Here is a 16,172-nt window from a genome sequence, read left to right on the forward strand (position 1 = left end):
AGGCTAGTATTCTACCACTTAGAACCACAGACCCACTTCTAGCTTTCTGGTGGTTAATTGGAACAAGAGTCTCACAGACTTTCCTGACTAGGCTGGCTTTGAACTTGGATCCTCAGATCTCATCCTCCTGAATAGATAGGATTATAGGCATGAGTCACTAGTGCCTGGCTTTTGTTGTTGTTGTTGCCATTATTGGAGCTTGGACTCAGGGCCTCCTGCTCTCACTTGGCTTTTTCACTGGAGACTGGCTGCTCTGTCACTTAATCCATACCTCCAGTTCCAACCTTTTACTGGTTAATTGGAGATAAGTGTCTCACAGACTTTTCTGCCCAGCTGGCTTTGAACCATGATCCTCAGATCTCAGCTTCCTAAGTGAGCCACCAGTGCCTGGCTCCATCCACAGTTTGGATGCTTACAGAGCATGGAGATAGGCTGGAGGGGCCAGTGCAGACGGGGGGTACAAGTGGAAGAACTGTCACTCCATTGTACAGGAGAGGCCGTGATCCACCTTGACCTCTAGTCTGGTTGCTTTGCTTCCTGCCTCCTGGGCCAACTGTGAGATTCAGTCCTCCACACATTCTGAGCACTGACTCCACACTAGGCCTGGGCTGTGTGCTGAGGCCCTGCCTTGGAAGGTCCCTACTGTGGAGAGACAGCACAGGTCTTCACCAGGTTGTTGATATGTGACAGGGAGGGTCAGAGGAAGAGGTCCCAGCAGGCCTGGTGGCAGGGTGAAGAGACAGAGTGAGGCCTGGATCATAGCTTGCTGCAGGTGAGAGAGAACCCGCAGGAGTCGAAGGCCTGGGATCACGGGTGAAAGGTTGAGGTGACTGCAGGGCCAGGTGATAGAATTGGAAGTCCACAGTGCTATGTGGAGCTGAGTCATGGAGATGATTCTCAAGGTAAGCAGGGACCTTTGTCTGGAGTTTCCTCATGGAACATGGTAGATGCCAAGCTAAAGTATTCCTACTCTGCTATGACAGAGGGAGCCATGACTCCTGGTGAGCAGAGTTCTGGTCAGTGTTCTTCCTCTAGGATATACACGATATGGATGCTAGAAATTAAATTTACCACTTAGGTGTTCCTGATCCCAGTGTCTGAGGGATTTTTTTGGGTCCCTTGGAATCCCCAGAGAAGTGCCCCTCCTGTGGCTAGGACATTTCAGACACACAGTAGGGTGACCAAAGGCAGGAGGTGTATGTGAGGCAGAGAGGCTGGTGGCGACGGCGACAGGGTAATGGGGGCGATAGCAGCATGGCTGAAGGCTTGCCAAGCTGCTGCTGCTGCTGCTGGCTGGAAGGTAATTAACAATTGTAATCACTCCTGTCATGACATCATTAAACTCGGATTGCACTGGCTGGGCAGCTGACGGATGGGCCTTAGGAGTCACAGTTCCAGGGGAAGTCGGCAACATTTGTCATCAGGTAGAGGAAGGACCATCAAGTGGGCTGCTGGGGGACCTTGAGGTACTGGCTGTCTACTCAGCCAGGGCAGGGGAGGTGAGGCTGGACATGGACTCTGTACAAGTCCAGACTCTGCAGTCTGAACTTATACACCCTGAGCTGGAATAGCTTGAGAAATTCTCCAACAGAGGTAACTTGGGGCACTGGGAGTGGGGGCTGAGGGAGTTTTGAGAGAGTAGGACTCTAGGACTCTAGGAAATCTCTTATTGCTTCAAACTGCTTTATCTATTATTGTTGATTCAACATGATTATGGAGAGAGAAATCAAAGTATTGAGGAAGCATAAGTCCATCTTGATTCCATTTCCTAGTTATGATCTTTGATAAGAGTTGGCTGATCTAGCTAGGTACCAGTGGCTCATGCCTGTAATCCTAGCAATTTAGGAGGCTGAGATATGAGGATTGAGGTTGAACACCAGCTTGGGAAGGAAAGTCTGTGAGACTATCTCCAATTAACTACCAAGAAGCCAGAAGTCAAGAGAGAGCTCAAGTGCTGGACCACTAGCTTTAAGTAAAATTGCTCAGGGGCACTGCCCAGGCCCTGAGTAAGTTGGCTCATCTAATGCCAGGGCTCAGGAGTGTCTAGATTCCTGTCGACTCCTGTGGGTTAGCTACCTCTCAAGAAATCTCCATTTTCCCTTTAAGAACAAAAGGAGGGCTGGTGCTTTTTTCCCTTCAGGTATAGTCCAGCTCAGGGAATTGGCGATCCCCCTCCAACCTACAGTAGCCAGGATTACAGGTGTGAGCCACCGGTGCCTGGCTTTGACTTCCATTCTAATCCCAGTTGAACAAGGCCTGTGGCCAGCCCACTTTCACTCCTGAAGTAGGCAGTCCCCCCAGAGAGATCATTTTCCCAAAAGAGATGAAACCCTTCCTGACTTCAGGCAGCCTGAAGTCAAGGAGGGAAGGAAATCATCCCAATCCTGCCCTTACTGGGTGGCTTTGAGCAAATGTCTTTTTGTTGCTGTTGTTGTAGGTTGTAGGGCTGAACTCTGGGCCTGGGTGTTGTCCCTGAGCTCTTCAGCTCAAGGCTAGTGCTCTACCACCTGAGCCACAGCACCACTTCCAGTTTTCTGAGTGGTTCATTAAAGCCTCACTGACTTTCCTGCCCGGGCTGGCTTTAAACTGTGATCCTCAGATCTTAGCCTCCTGAGTAGTTAGGATTACAGGCATGAGCCATCAATGCCCAGCTTCCATGAAACTCTTATCTCCCGTTAACTACCAAAAAGCTGGAAGTAGTGCTATGGCTCACGAGGTCGAGTGCTAGCCTTGAGCAAAAAAGCTCGCCCAGGCCCAGAGTTCAAGCTTCAGGACCAGCACACACACACACACACACACACACACACACACACACACACACACACACATGCACCAGAGACAGAGAGAGAGAGAGAGAGACAGAAAGAGAGAGAGAGAGAGAGAGAGAGAGAGAGAGAGAGAGAGAGAGAGAGAGAGAGAGAGAGAGAGAGAGAGAGAAAGAGACTGTCTTCCCCAGTACTGGTTAAAGACCCTTCTGTGTCCAAATGTGTGTGTGTGTGTGTGTGTGTGTGTGTGTGTGTGTGTGTGTGTGTATACCTAGGAGTGGGTGTATGTAAACAGAAGTGTGTGCAGGCATGTATGTTTGTCTGCGCATGGTTGCATGTGTGTGCCTGTTTTCCCAGAGCTATTAGTAGAAAGCTGTAATTATGTTTTATGGCAGGCAGTGGCGGCAGCTCTGTTCCCCCAGCTCTTAGGCTGCCTCCCTCCACTCATCTGGGGGGTGGGAGGGGCTGGGGCCACTGTGCCCCTGCATGCTGCATGAGCACCCTGCCGCCCCCCTCTCTCACCATATGCCTGTCTTTTACACTTCTTTGGTGCTTGGTGCTCATCGAGTGGCTAATTAGCTAAATGAATTAATTGACATCCATACGTGTAATTAGCAAATGGTTATAAGCAGCTATTCTCCTTGGGATGTCTAACATTTCTAAGGGTCAGATGCTGGAGGGTACTAGAAGGGGTAAATAAAAGATAAGAGAGGCCAGCAGCCAGGGCCAGCCTGGAGGGAGGAGGCTCTGTGAGTCTGACAACCTGGAGGTGGGGGAGGGGACCACAGTGGATGTACCTGTGAGCCTAGGATGGGACACACTGGGGAGCGGGAAGCCTGGACTCTGGCATCACTCTCAGGACTTTCTTTCTGACCTTAGATAGGTTCTTTTCGCTCTCTGGACCACCATCTCTGCTTTTAAGGGATAATGAGAGCAGCTGGCTTCTGGGGCCCCTTCCTTTCTTCTGGCTAACATTCCTACAGCAAACTAGATCATGTACAGAGATGGTTCCTCCTCCTCCTCCTCCTCCTCCTCTTCCTCCTCCTCTCCCTCCTCCTTTTCCTCTTCGTCTTCTTCCTCCTTCTCCTCCTTCTCTTCTTCATGTGCTGGTGCTTGTTTGGGGCTTGAACTCAGGACCTGGGCTCTGTCTCTTAGCTTTATCACTCAAGGCTGGTGCTGTACATTGAGCCACAGCTCTACTTCCAGTTTTTTGATAGTTAATTGGAGATGTGTCTCATGGACTTTTTTGCCCAGACTAGCTTCAAACTATGATCCTCAGATCTCAGCCTCCTAAGTAGTAGTGCTGCAGGCAAGGGCCACTGGCACCCAGCCTGTAAGGCCCTTATTTATTCAGACACCCATCATTCATCTGATATGCAAAGGGTTTGGCACATGTGTGCCCTCTGGTGCGAACACCCTTGTCCATGTCCACCCTCCTTGCTGGTAAGCTCATCTAGAATAATGCCTCCTCAAATGACAGTAGTGTCCAGCACCAGTGCTGTCCTCTGTGGTAGACATTGAGCTGAATTCTGAAGACATTTACTTTGAGTTCGTCTAAACCTGAATAGCTGTCTGTGGCTTGTAGCTAGTGTTTTGGACAGCCCAGATGGAGATCCTGTAAGATCCAGCTTGTTTCTTCATTCACTAATTTATTCATTCATCCAACTATTGGCTGCCTCCTGTGGCTAGGCACTGAGAACACTATTGAGAGCCAGTGTGACTGTTGTCCCCATGAAGCCTCTATCATGGGAAGGGATAGGAGGAATGAGAAACATCCAAGACAGTTATAGTAAAAGCTAGAAAAAAAATTAACACAAAGTAGAGCTAGGAAATAGGAAGCCCGAGAGACAAGATTCTGGCTGGGCATAGTACTTCATACCTATAATACCAGCATTTGGGAGCTTGAGGCAGGCATTTTGTGAGACCAGCCTGCTACATAGTGAGATTCAACAAAACAAAATAGAAACAGATATGATATAAGGAAGAATAAGGTGGTTAGATTTACCCTGCCAGGTATCTGGATTTATTATAAAACCCCGAAGGTATAACAGTATGGTTTTGACGCAGGAACAGACACAGACCTGTGCATTTAACATACACGGCAGAAGCACAGACAGCTTCGCAGTCATCACAGCTAGGGCAGATTCCCAAGCAGATGGCCTGGCTTTGACACTTACTAGCTGCCTGATGATCAACAAATCGTGCCATCTCTCTGGCTCCAGTTTCCCAGTGGGGGTTAAGAGGTTAGTCCTGAAGTGGAGAACTTAGCTGTAGATATGAAAAAAGGGAAATTGCATCCATACTCAATTTTTGGCCCAAAAGCCCAGGGCTGGAGATATGGTTCCATAGAAGACTACCTGCCTCGTAAGAGCAAGGCCCCGAGTGGAAACTCCAGTACTGCTTAAATACACACACACACACACACACACACACACACGCATGCAAACACACACACGCATGCAAACACGCATGCATGCACACTTTTTGACACTTTAACTAGAAAGTAAAAGCGAAGGGGTGAAGGGATCTTGGCAATGATGGCCCTCACTTCTCAGTACTTGGGAGTCTGAGGCTGAGGATAATGAGTTCCAAGAGAAACCTGGCTGTACATAGCTAGATTTTGTCTCAAAAGCACATAAAATATGCTTGTCGAAGTCTATAGCACATACAATATAAATAGTAGACTCTAGGGCCAGGGGTATAGCTTGGTGGTAGAGCACTTGTTTACCATGGTGAGGCCCTGGGTTTAATCCCTAACTGGTGGGGAGGGAGGAGGGGAAAGCCAGAGAGAGAGAGAGAGCACCTTAATGTAAACTATGTGTTCAGTTCATAATGTATTAATATCAGCTCACTAATTGGACAAATGCATGCCTACTAGTGCGAGATGTTAATAGAAGAAATGGGGGTGGTGAAGGGCATGTGGGAATTTGCTTATGTTTTTTTCAAACCTAAAACTGTCAATGCATTAAAATAAATAAATACATGGGCCAACAAGTGAAGAATAAATAAAGATCAAAGATTGGCATGAGTGTCTTGAGTGAAGGTTTATGATTAATCCAGGTCTGTGCATCTGAGAGTTATTAAAAATAAACAAACTCCCTTGAGCACCTAAAATACTACTTATCAAAACAAATTCCAGGAAATGGAAACATGGGTTTTTTTGTCCTTGTTGTTATTTTGTTGTTGTTGTCTTTTAGAGTGGCAAAAGGGACCACAGGAACAGAAGAAGAAAGGGTGAACAAATGCAGTCATGGTATTCAATACACACTATGTAAAAAAAAAATGAACTATGCAACTTGTGGACAGAGACAGGAGGGAGGAAGTGGGGGAAAACAAAGGAAAGGATGACATTGTTCAAAAAGCATTATATTTATAATCTCACTTATGGAATTGTAACCCCTTTGTACAACTCCTTAATAACAATTAAAAAGGGAAAAAAATAAAAATAACCAAGTAAATCAAAGATGAATAGGCTCCTTGACATGTACTCAGATAAATCCAACCTGAAGCTGCAGAAGTAAAGGCCTCAGGCTGAAGAGTCACCATTTGTATCAACAGAAAGCAGAGACCTATAAGGATCCACATAGCAGTTTCTAGGAGTATTCATTGGCTACAAGCTTGAAGAAATAACAATGCAATGCCTTCTAAAAATTTTATGTATGTATGTATATATGTATGTGTGCACATATTTATGCCAGTCCCGAGTTTGAACTCAGGGCACTGTTCATTAAGCTTTTTTGCTTAAGGCTGGTGCTCTACCATTTGAACTACACCTGTTTCCAGCTCTTCGGTAGTTAATTGGAGATAAGAGTCTCATGGACTTTACTGCCCAGCTGGCTTTGAACCTGGATCTTCAGATCTCAGTTTCTTGAGTAGCTAGAATTACAGGTATGAATTACTGGTGCCCAACTCTGGTTATTGTTATTTTACTTTATTCTATTTTTTGCTGGTCCTGGGGCTTGAACACAAGGCCTGGACTCTGTCCCTGAGCCTCTCTATGCTCAAAGCTACCACCCTATCACTTGAGCTACAGGGCCACTTCTGGCTTCTTCTGTTCATGTGGTACTGAGGAATTGAACCCAGGACTTCATGCATGCTAGGCAAGCACTCTACCACTAAGTTTCATTCCCAGCCCATGGCTACTGTTATTTAAAAGATAGTCCAGTGTAACTGCAAACTCATTGTGTAGCTTAAACTGGCCTTGAATTTGAGATCTTCCAACCTCTTCAAGTGCTGGGATTATACAGTGTGCCATCATGCCTAGTTAAGTAGTAGTTCGTCTCCTTCTCCTCCTCTTCTTCCTCCATGTTTGGTGCAAGACTCTTATCTCCAATTAATTACCAAAAAGCCAGTAATGGAGCTGTGGCAAGTGGTAGAGCACTAACATTGAGCAAAATAGCTCAAGGTCAGCACCTAAGCCCTGAGTTCAAGCCCTAGGACTGGCTCAAAGAGAGACTGAGAGAGAGAGAGAGAAAGAGAGAGAGAGAGAGAGACTGAGAGAGCACAAGATTCTGTAGAGTACCTGGTGAATCCAGAAAGAATAAATAAAATATTCACGAATTGGAATAAATTTATAAATAAACACGCATATTGGAAATGAAAAGGCTTGAGTTACTGTTTCTAGTGTTGCTATGGGTGGGCACATGTTTCCTGGAGACTGCTGTTGGTTCTTTTGGATATATAAACAATATCATCATTATCATCATCATCATCATCATCATCATCGTTATTCACGGGGCTTTAACTAAGGGCCTGAGCACTGTCCTTGAGGCTTTTTTGCTCAAGGCTAGTATACTACCACTTAGAACCACAGCTCCACTTCTGGTTTTCTGGTGGTTAATTGAAGATAAGAACTGGCTTCAAACCACCATCCTCAGATCTCAGCCTCCAGAGTAGCTAGGATTACAGGCATGAGCCATTAGTGCCCGGCTCATAAGCAACTCTTACATCTTGACAAAAACATAAACATGCCAATAAACAAATGGGAAAATTCTTGAGAGTTATTTTGCCAAAGAGGTATATAGAACCTGGCAAATAAATACATAAGAAGATGCTTAACGTCCTTTTTGGCGAGCTCATGGGGAGGCTGGAATCTCTTCCATTGCTGGTGGGAATGTAAAACAACACTCCTGTGTTGTTTAAAAGAAGGTAAGCATGCCTCTACAATATGGCTTGATCTTTGTACTCCTATTTACCCAAGAAATGAAAGTGTATGTACACACATAGACTTGAACATGAATTTTCATACCAGCCCTATTTTCAAAATAGCCAGTAACTAGAAACAGCCAAAGACCATCAATAGGTACATAGATAGTATATAGATATTGTGTGATAGTATTCTACTCAGCAATAAAAAGGGGCTGAATTTTTGCTACAGCAGCAATCTATGTGAATTGTAAGGTTATTATGCTGAGTGAATGAAGCTAGACAAAGAAGCATCCTGAATCCATTTATATAGAATCCTAGAAAATGTAAAATACCCTGGAGTGGCAGAAGGTATTGTCTGCCTAGGATAGAGAGATGACATAGCCATGAGGGAAGAGCCTGTCACCGACATACCTGAAGGAATCTAAGTCAGCATACAAAAAAGACACCTGCACACTCATGTTGATTACCACACCCCTCATAGTGACCAAGCTGTGGAACTAGCTTAGGTGCCCACAAACAGATGCATGGATGGAGAAAATGTATAAATGAATTCATAAAAAAGAAAGTGTGGTATATACACAATGGCATTTTACTTAGCCACATAGAAAAACAAAATCATGCAGTTTGCAGGAAAATGGATGGAACTGGAGATCATCCTGTTAGATGAAATAAGCCAGACCCAGAAAGATAAATATCACATGTCTTTACTTACAGGCCGACCCTAGATCTAAAAAAAGAAGATAAGTCATGAAAGTAGGAGGACTATTTGGAGGGGGGACCAGTGGGAGGGGACAAGAGTGAGAAGAATATGATGAGATGGCATTGTATACATGGATGAAAATGCCATAATGAAACCTACTATTTTCTACATAAACTTAAAGGAGTAATTTTAAAAAAGGACACAAGCCAAAACAAAACAAAGAGTCACGAGGAAACTTTAGAAATGATAAAAATGCTGGTTACCTTGGTTTGTGATGTTTTCATGGATATACAAATATCCACACATGTGATTTATGTATATGTACAAATTTACACATAGGTGCATATGTATAGTATGCATACAAAGTTAACATTACTGTATATTTTAAATATATGCAGCTTATTATATGCAAATTGTACTTCAATAAAGCTATAAAAACAAAGAAGACTGAAATTTTTTTTCTCTTTTTGAAATAGGGTTTCACTATATCAGGCTGCCCTTGAAATGAAGAGCCTCCTTCAGCATCTTGAATGCTGGGATTACAGGTGTGTGCTGCCATACATCTATAAGGAGAATATTACATAGCAACGAAAAACATGACAAGATAGATCAGATGACTTGAGAGAAATAGCAGATAATAAACTAGTTTATCTAATATGCTCAGTTTGTGTGTGTGTGCGTGTGTGTGTGTGTGTGTGTGTGTGTGTGTGTGTGTGTGTGTGTGTGTGTGTGTCCATATTGGGGCTTGTACTCAAGGCCTAGGCACTGTCCCTTAGCTTTTTTTCTCAAGGCTGCTGCTCTACCACATGAACCACAGCTCCACTTCTGGGTTTTTGGTGGTTAATTGCAGCTGTCTCACAGACTTTCCTGTCCAGACTGGCTTCAAACCATGATCCTCAGTTCTCAGCCTCCTGAGTAGTTAGGGATTACAAGCATGAGCCACTGGTGCCCAGATTCAAATGGTTACTTTTAGAAGATAAGTGGAGAGCTGGGGATGTAATTCAGTGGTAGAGTACTTGCGTAGCATGCTTAATTTAAAGGCCCTTAATTTCATACATACATAAAGAGAGAGAGAGAGAGAGAGAGAGAGAGAGAGAGAGAGAGAGAGAGAGAGAGAGAGAGAGAGAGAGAGAGAGAATTTGCTGGAGATCTGAATATCTCCAGGATTCCCCATCTGACGAAAGTGTCATATTGAAATTGAGCCAAGGCAGCCTGGCACCAGTGACTCACCCATGTAATCCTAGCTACTGCGGAGGTGGAGGATGGGAAGATAGCCTGTCATCCTCGCTATGGGGCAGGAAGCTTACATAGGAGGATCTCAAAAAAGTGAGACCCTATTTCAGAAATAACCAGAGCCAATAGTACTGGGGATGTGGCTCAAGCAATGGAGCTCCTGCCACTAAGTACAAAGCTGAGTTCAAACCCCAGTACCAAAAGAAAACAAAGAAGAAAGGAGAAGGGGAGGAGGAAGAGAAGGAGGAGGAGGCATGATCTATGCCACCCCAGAGGCCCCTGCCAATGTGGGATTGTCCCTTCTGCAAGGCCAGCCAGTCCCATGGGTTTACAGGCCCCCAGGTGTGCCTCACGTGTACTTGAGGGCAGCCTGCGCTGTCACTTGCCATTGCTGACCCCTGGGGCCTCTGCAGTGTTGAGGTTTGGCATCCATGCCTGCCAGTTGAGCCAGAGGCTCCTGAGTTGCCACCCAGGCTGCTGCCAACCCCCACATGTAGGTTCTCAGGGCTGTGGCCCTGGCGCTCACACCTTTGGGGTGCTCTGAGAGCTTGGCCCTCCACAGGTGTGGCTGAGCCCAATAGGCAGCTGTCTGAGTTGACAGACAACTAACTGTCCTTTTCTCCTGGGAGATGCTGGGCAGGATGAGCTCCTGCAGGGGGTCTGGGATGAGATGTCAACTCCTTTCTGGACTCTCAGGGGTCACCATTGGGTTCTGTGGGGTCCCCAACCCTGATCTCTGGTGGACATTTTCCTAGGTGGCTCCTCGGGGTCCCTGGACATCTCCTGGGCTCTGGGTATGCTGTAGTGTCAACAGGTACCTGGTGCGGGGGTCTGAGCTTGTGCTCTGGAGAGTTCTGAGCGCCCCGATCACAGCTGGTGTGTCTTACCTTTCCTCTGCCCTCAAATATCCAGTTTTTGTTTGTTTGTTTTGTTTTTCTTGTTGGTCCTGGGTCTTGAATCCTGGGCCTGGGGAGCTGTCCCTCAGCTCTTCAGCTCAAGGCCAGTGCTCTACCACTTGAGCCACAGCACCACTTCTGGTTTTCTGGTGGTTCATTGGAGATAAAAGTCTTGTGAACTTGGGGCTGGGAAGGTAGCTCAGTTGTAGAGCGCTTTTGCCTTGCATGCATGAGGCCCTGGGTTCGATTCCTCAGCACCACATAAGCAAAAAGAAAAAAGCCGGAAGTGGCGCTGTGGCTCAAGTGGTAGAGTGCTAGCCTTGAGCTGAAGAGCTAAGGGACAGCGCCCAGGCCCAGAGTTCAGGCCCCACGACTGGACCTCCCCCACACCCCCCCCCCCCCAAAAAAAAGAAAAAAAAGTCTCATGAACTTTTCCTGCCCAGGCTGGCTTTGAACCACGATCCTCAGATCTCAGCCTCCTGAGTAGCTAGGATTTATAGGCGTGAGCCACCGGTGCCCAGCAAATTTTCTTTTCTGCTTTTCTATCAACACCCCAAAGGGCCAGGGCAGTGCGATCTACTCAGAACTTTATCCCAGCACCCAGTGTCGGATAGGGCATTCAGTGGGTGCTTAGTAAAGGCGCGCACGAGTAACAGGAATACTTAGGGCAATAACCTGGAAGTAGCTTTCGTGCCACGTGCTTGGCAAGGCTGGCCTGAAAGGGGTGCCCGCGTTTCCGCCTCTGCCCAGCGCCCCAGCCCTGACTGCGGGCGTGCCGGGATGAGCGGGGGCTGGTCCTGGGTGACCCGCCGGCTCCCGCAGCCCGGGGCGGCTCCACCCGCTGGGTAGAGGAGGGCCCCCGAACCAGCCAGCGAGCCGGGGAGCGCAGACGACGCGTCCAGGAACTCGGCCAGGCCGCTCCGCCTCCACCCCTGCGCCTCCCTCCCGCAGCCTCCCGCAGCCTCTGCCCTGGCACCCCGAGGCTCCCGGGCTTCTCGGCCCCGCCAGCCGTCGGGCCTGCAGTCAGTGCCTGGGCACTTGGTAAGCTCGGTGCCGCCCGCCCGCCTCCCTCGGTCCCCGCGGAAGGGCCGCGTCTCCGGGGCGCGCCTCCTCCCCCAGGACTCCCCGGGCAGGCCGGCCTCCTGCCCGGACTGGTCCCCCAGCCCCGCCAGGTGTCGCGGGCGCCCTCTGGCTTGGGCGTGCAGGGGCCTGTAGCGCGGGCGGGGGTGGGTGGGTGGGGGTGCGCCGAGGGAACGGGGGCGGCGGGCCTCCCACTGGGATGAAAAGGGCTGCGGGAGCCGGCCTGGGGGATCTGGAGCCCAGCTCCGCCCTGAGCACAGGGCACGTGCTGACGCCCTTGGGTGGGGCCCGAGCCGCTGTGGCGGGCGATTTCAAGGTAGAGGCCAGATCCAGGAAGTCAGCCTGGCCGGGTCTCCCAGCAGCAGTGGGGGTAAGGGAGTATCCTTCCCTCCCTGCCCCGTCTCCCCGGCAGGACCAGAGAAAAGGGCATGTGGGACTGGGCCCGGCAAGATGGAGCTCAGGGCTGGCTGTGCCCAGCTGCCCTGTCCTGGTTCTGGCCTCCCCCGCGTGACGGTTTTGCGGCCCCCATTTCCATCATGTTGTGTTTTTTTCTTTCTCTTGGACCATTAAGTTAGCTTCTCATTGCTTTTCTTGCCTTTTCTTCTCCACAGAGGGCAGTGTGTGTGTGTGTGTGTGTGTGTGTGTGTGTGTGTGTGTGTGTGTGTGTGTGTGTGTGTGTGTGTGTGTGTGTGTGTGTGTGTGTGTGTGTGTGTGTGTGTGTGTGTGTGTGTGTGTGTGTGTGTGTGTGTGTCTGGCTTTGAACCAGGTCCCCATCCACTTCCTCTCTTGCTGGTATCACTACCTGCTTCCTTTGTTCCTCTCTTCACTCACACACACACACCCCTCCATCTTTATCCCAACAGCTCCCTTTATTCTGCCCATGGCCTTAAGGGCCTCCAAGGAGGACCTGGAGTCTTGAGCTTGGGGAATAGGAGGGGGTAACCACATTTCTGAATGTATTCATTTATTAAATTATGTTTGTTTTCTGAGTTGTGGGGCTTGAACTCAGGGCTTGGGCGCAGTCCTTGAGCTTTTCTGCTCAAGGCTAGCGTTCTACTTCTGGTTTTCTGGTGGTTAATTAGAGATAATTGTGCCTGGTCTAGCTTTGAACTGCCATCCTCAGATTTCAGCCTCCTGAGTAGCTAGGATTACAGGTGTGAGCCACCAGTACCTGGTTTGAATTGTGTATTTATGTACGCATGAATTTCCATTCACTCACACGGGTCCCTTATCCTTTCCCATTCATTCATTCATTCTCTCATTTATTTATTCTCTGGACACTGATTGAGCATTTACTATGTTCAGAGGTGGGATGCTGTGATGAATGAGTTCCATCCCTGAAGCCAAAGCCAACTTGCTCAAGGGCAAAAAGGGGAAATCAGCTGAACATCTGGAAACCCTGACAGGTGGGGCCAGGTGAAGAAGGGTATGAAGTGGGAAAGGAAAAAATGCTCTGGGTTTGCAGGGTCCTAGGGCAGGCATGGTGCAGCCTTAGGACTTCCCAGGGTATTTACTGGAAGTTCAGGCCTTGGAGGTGAGAGCACCCAGCCTACTGGGTTTGGAAGCCTCTACAGTTTTTTCTGGTGGGTCAGCGTAAACTATAAGCATATAAGCTTATAAGCTATAAGAGGTGGCGATTACTCTTGTGTGGGCTCTGGTTTCAAATCAGGATTCAAATACTGATTTGAATTTCTCTCTCAGATAAACGACCTAATATTCTTTACCTCTGATTTTTCCCTTGCAGGGGAATAATAGAGTACCTTGTTTTAAGGGGTGAGCTCAGTGGTTGGTGGTGAAGTCCACGAGGTGCTGGCACAGTGCAGGGCATGTGGAGAGGACTAGAATGACGGGACAATGATGCGAATGCTTCCGCTGCTGCTGTACAGTGATGCACTGTCAGATTCTGCCTTTAAAGTCTCTGGGCTGAGCTGGTAGAGTGCTTGCCTGGCATGCATGTAGCCCTGGGTTCAAACTCCTCAGAACCACATATACAGAAAAAGCCAGAAGTGGTGCTGTGGCTTAAGTGGTAGAGTGCTAGCCTTGAGCAAAAGAAGCTCAGAGACAGTGCCCAGGCCCTGAATTCAAGCCCCAGGACTGGCAAAACAAATAAATAAATTAAAAAAATGTAAAAAATAAAATCTCCACAAATAAAATTAAATTAAAAAAAATAAAACAATCTGAAACAAAAAAAAAAATCTCTGGGCTTCATTCTCCCCTGCTGTAACAAAAGCGGGCTGACCCAGTTCACTTGTTCTGAGTGTGTTCAAGGGACCAGCATCATCCTCATTACTGGAGATCTTATTAGAAATGTAAGTCCTTGCTGGTGCTGGTGGCTCAAGCCTCCTAACTACTCAGGAGGCTGAGATCTGAGGATCATGGTTTAAAGCCAGCCTGTGCAGGACAAGTACATGAGACTCTTACCTCCATTAAACCACTCAGACAACCGGAAGTGGTGCTGTGGCTCAAGTGGTAGAGTGCTGGCCTTGAGTTGAAGAGCTGAGAGACAGCGCCCAGGCCCAGAGTTCAAGTCCCGCAACCAACAAAAAAGAAAAAAAGAAAAGAGAAAAAAAAACGCAAGTCCTTGTGTTCTGCTTTTGCTCTACTGAATCAAACCCTGGGAGTGGGGCCTAGTAACCTGGATTTTCATAAGCTCTCCAGATGGTCCTGATGCGGGCTATAATTTGGGTCATTCATGCCTCTTGCATTTGGGGCCCTGGTTTGGGGGCAGGCAGTTGGGGTAGGTTTCAGAGATAAGTAAGATGTGGTTCCAGCCTTCAGGGGGGCTCTGGTGAGCTGGAAAGAGGAGGGAAGGTGGTGCAGAGTTTCCGAAACCACTCAGGACTAGAACAAGCCGGGAGCTCTGAAGAAAGATCGAGGCCCCTGTTGCTTGTTCCTGGTGGTAAGATTGGTTCAGTCTTGCTGACAGTCCTCTCAGAAATCTATTTATTTATAGCCTTTTCCATTTTATGCCTTGTGTTGGAGTAGATAGGGCTCTGCACAGGAGGTAAGGAGAGATGGCTCTAGACGACTTCCTCACTATATGACTCTGGGGGTCATATCCTGGTACCTCAATTTGTCTATCTTAGATGTGGTGGTCCTCTAGAGAGAGTGGGGAGGCGGAGGGTCTGGAAATTCTATGCCTTCTCTGCATAGTGAGGGCTCTGAAATTGCCCTAGGACCACCTGTTACATTACCCTGGGGAGCCTCATGTTTGAGCATTCCCATTGTTCTTCAGGGCTTGATGCTCAAACCTGTTGCCTAGCATGGAAAGTTCCCACCTCTCTGTAGCCCAAGACTTCATCCTGACTGTCCCTGTCAGCCCTGCCTCCTTACCCCTCCTTTCGGTTTGCCCAAAACCATTCAACCTCCAGGTGTGGATTTTCAGCTGGTGATGGTTATGGAGGATGTAAATCCTAGCTGGCCATCAGGGAGGAAGGACTCTAGTAGGTTCCCCTTTTAGAAGCGCCACCTGCCTATTTTAAGGAAGTGAGAGGTGTGTCCTGTCTTGGGCCAGCAGCTGCTGGATGCCAGCAGCCTGGGACAGTAGAGCAAGAAGGCAGAGTCATTTCCTAAGGAGATGTGACATGTGCTATCTGGTCAGGCTGGTGTCTCTCTGAGAGGCCCCTACAGCTCCCTGGAGTCCTGCTGTGCTCCACTGTGCCCCCTGGTGGACCAAAGAAAACCAGAGCCCCTGGGAGCTGTTGGAGAGCCCAGCCTCTGTAAGGGGGAAGGATGGTGTGTGTGTGTGTGTGTGTGTGTGTGGTGTGCGCGTGCACGCATGCGTGTCCATGCAAGCTTATGCACATGTATGCACTGGACTTGGGGGCAACTGGTGTACGGCAGGGGCTGGAGAGATGTTGGTGCCAGTCCCCTGCTGTGGCTGTGGCCTAGTTGGCTGCCTCAGAGGAGCCTCCGTGCAGGGGTTCTGGGAGGAGGGGGTGGAGGGCAGGCTGAGGAGAGGCAGAGGCCCGGACGCTGCTATCAGCAGGCTCAGGAGGCGGGAGCCCTTGGGAGGAGGAGCCTCAGGGAGGCCGCCGGCTGTATTTGTTGCTGGACTGGCTGTGGCTCAGGTGACCAGAGAACAGGCCGGCGTCTGTCTCCGGAGCCGGCAGCTCCTCCCCAGCCTGGCCAAGGCAACTAGTGGCACAGCATGATCCAGAATGTGGGCTGTCACCTGCGAAGGGTATGGACCCTGGATTGTGGGCTGGGGCAGACTGGAGGTGGAGGGCGGGCACCAAAGTCTGGGGACCCAGAAGAAGACTGAGGTTTCCCTTTTAAGTCAGCTCTGCATCTTCTGTCTTACTTTCCATGGGTCAGTTTTTGTTCTGTTTTGTTTTGTTTTTGTATTTT

The 16,172-nt window shown here is 48.5% G+C and overlaps 1 protein-coding gene across 1 annotated transcript in view; it reads left to right on the forward strand.

Moving 5' to 3' along the window:
• The first annotated feature begins 15,882 nt into the window (after window positions 1-15,882).
• Window positions 15,883-16,172, forward strand: part of LOC138807145 (acyl-coenzyme A thioesterase 11) — a 39,508-nt gene continuing 39,218 nt past the window's right edge. The window contains exon 1 of the mRNA XM_069992737.1: window positions 15,883-16,005. Coding sequence (XP_069848838.1) covers window positions 15,973-16,005 — 33 coding nt within the window. The 5' untranslated portion in view covers window positions 15,883-15,972. The remainder of the gene's footprint in view (window positions 16,006-16,172) is intronic.

This window comes from Dipodomys merriami, unplaced genomic scaffold (genome assembly GCF_024711535.1).
Source record: "Dipodomys merriami isolate MVZ:Mamm:240054 unplaced genomic scaffold, mDipMer1.0.p SCAF_412, whole genome shotgun sequence".
Taxonomy (NCBI): Eukaryota; Metazoa; Chordata; class Mammalia; order Rodentia; family Heteromyidae; genus Dipodomys; species Dipodomys merriami.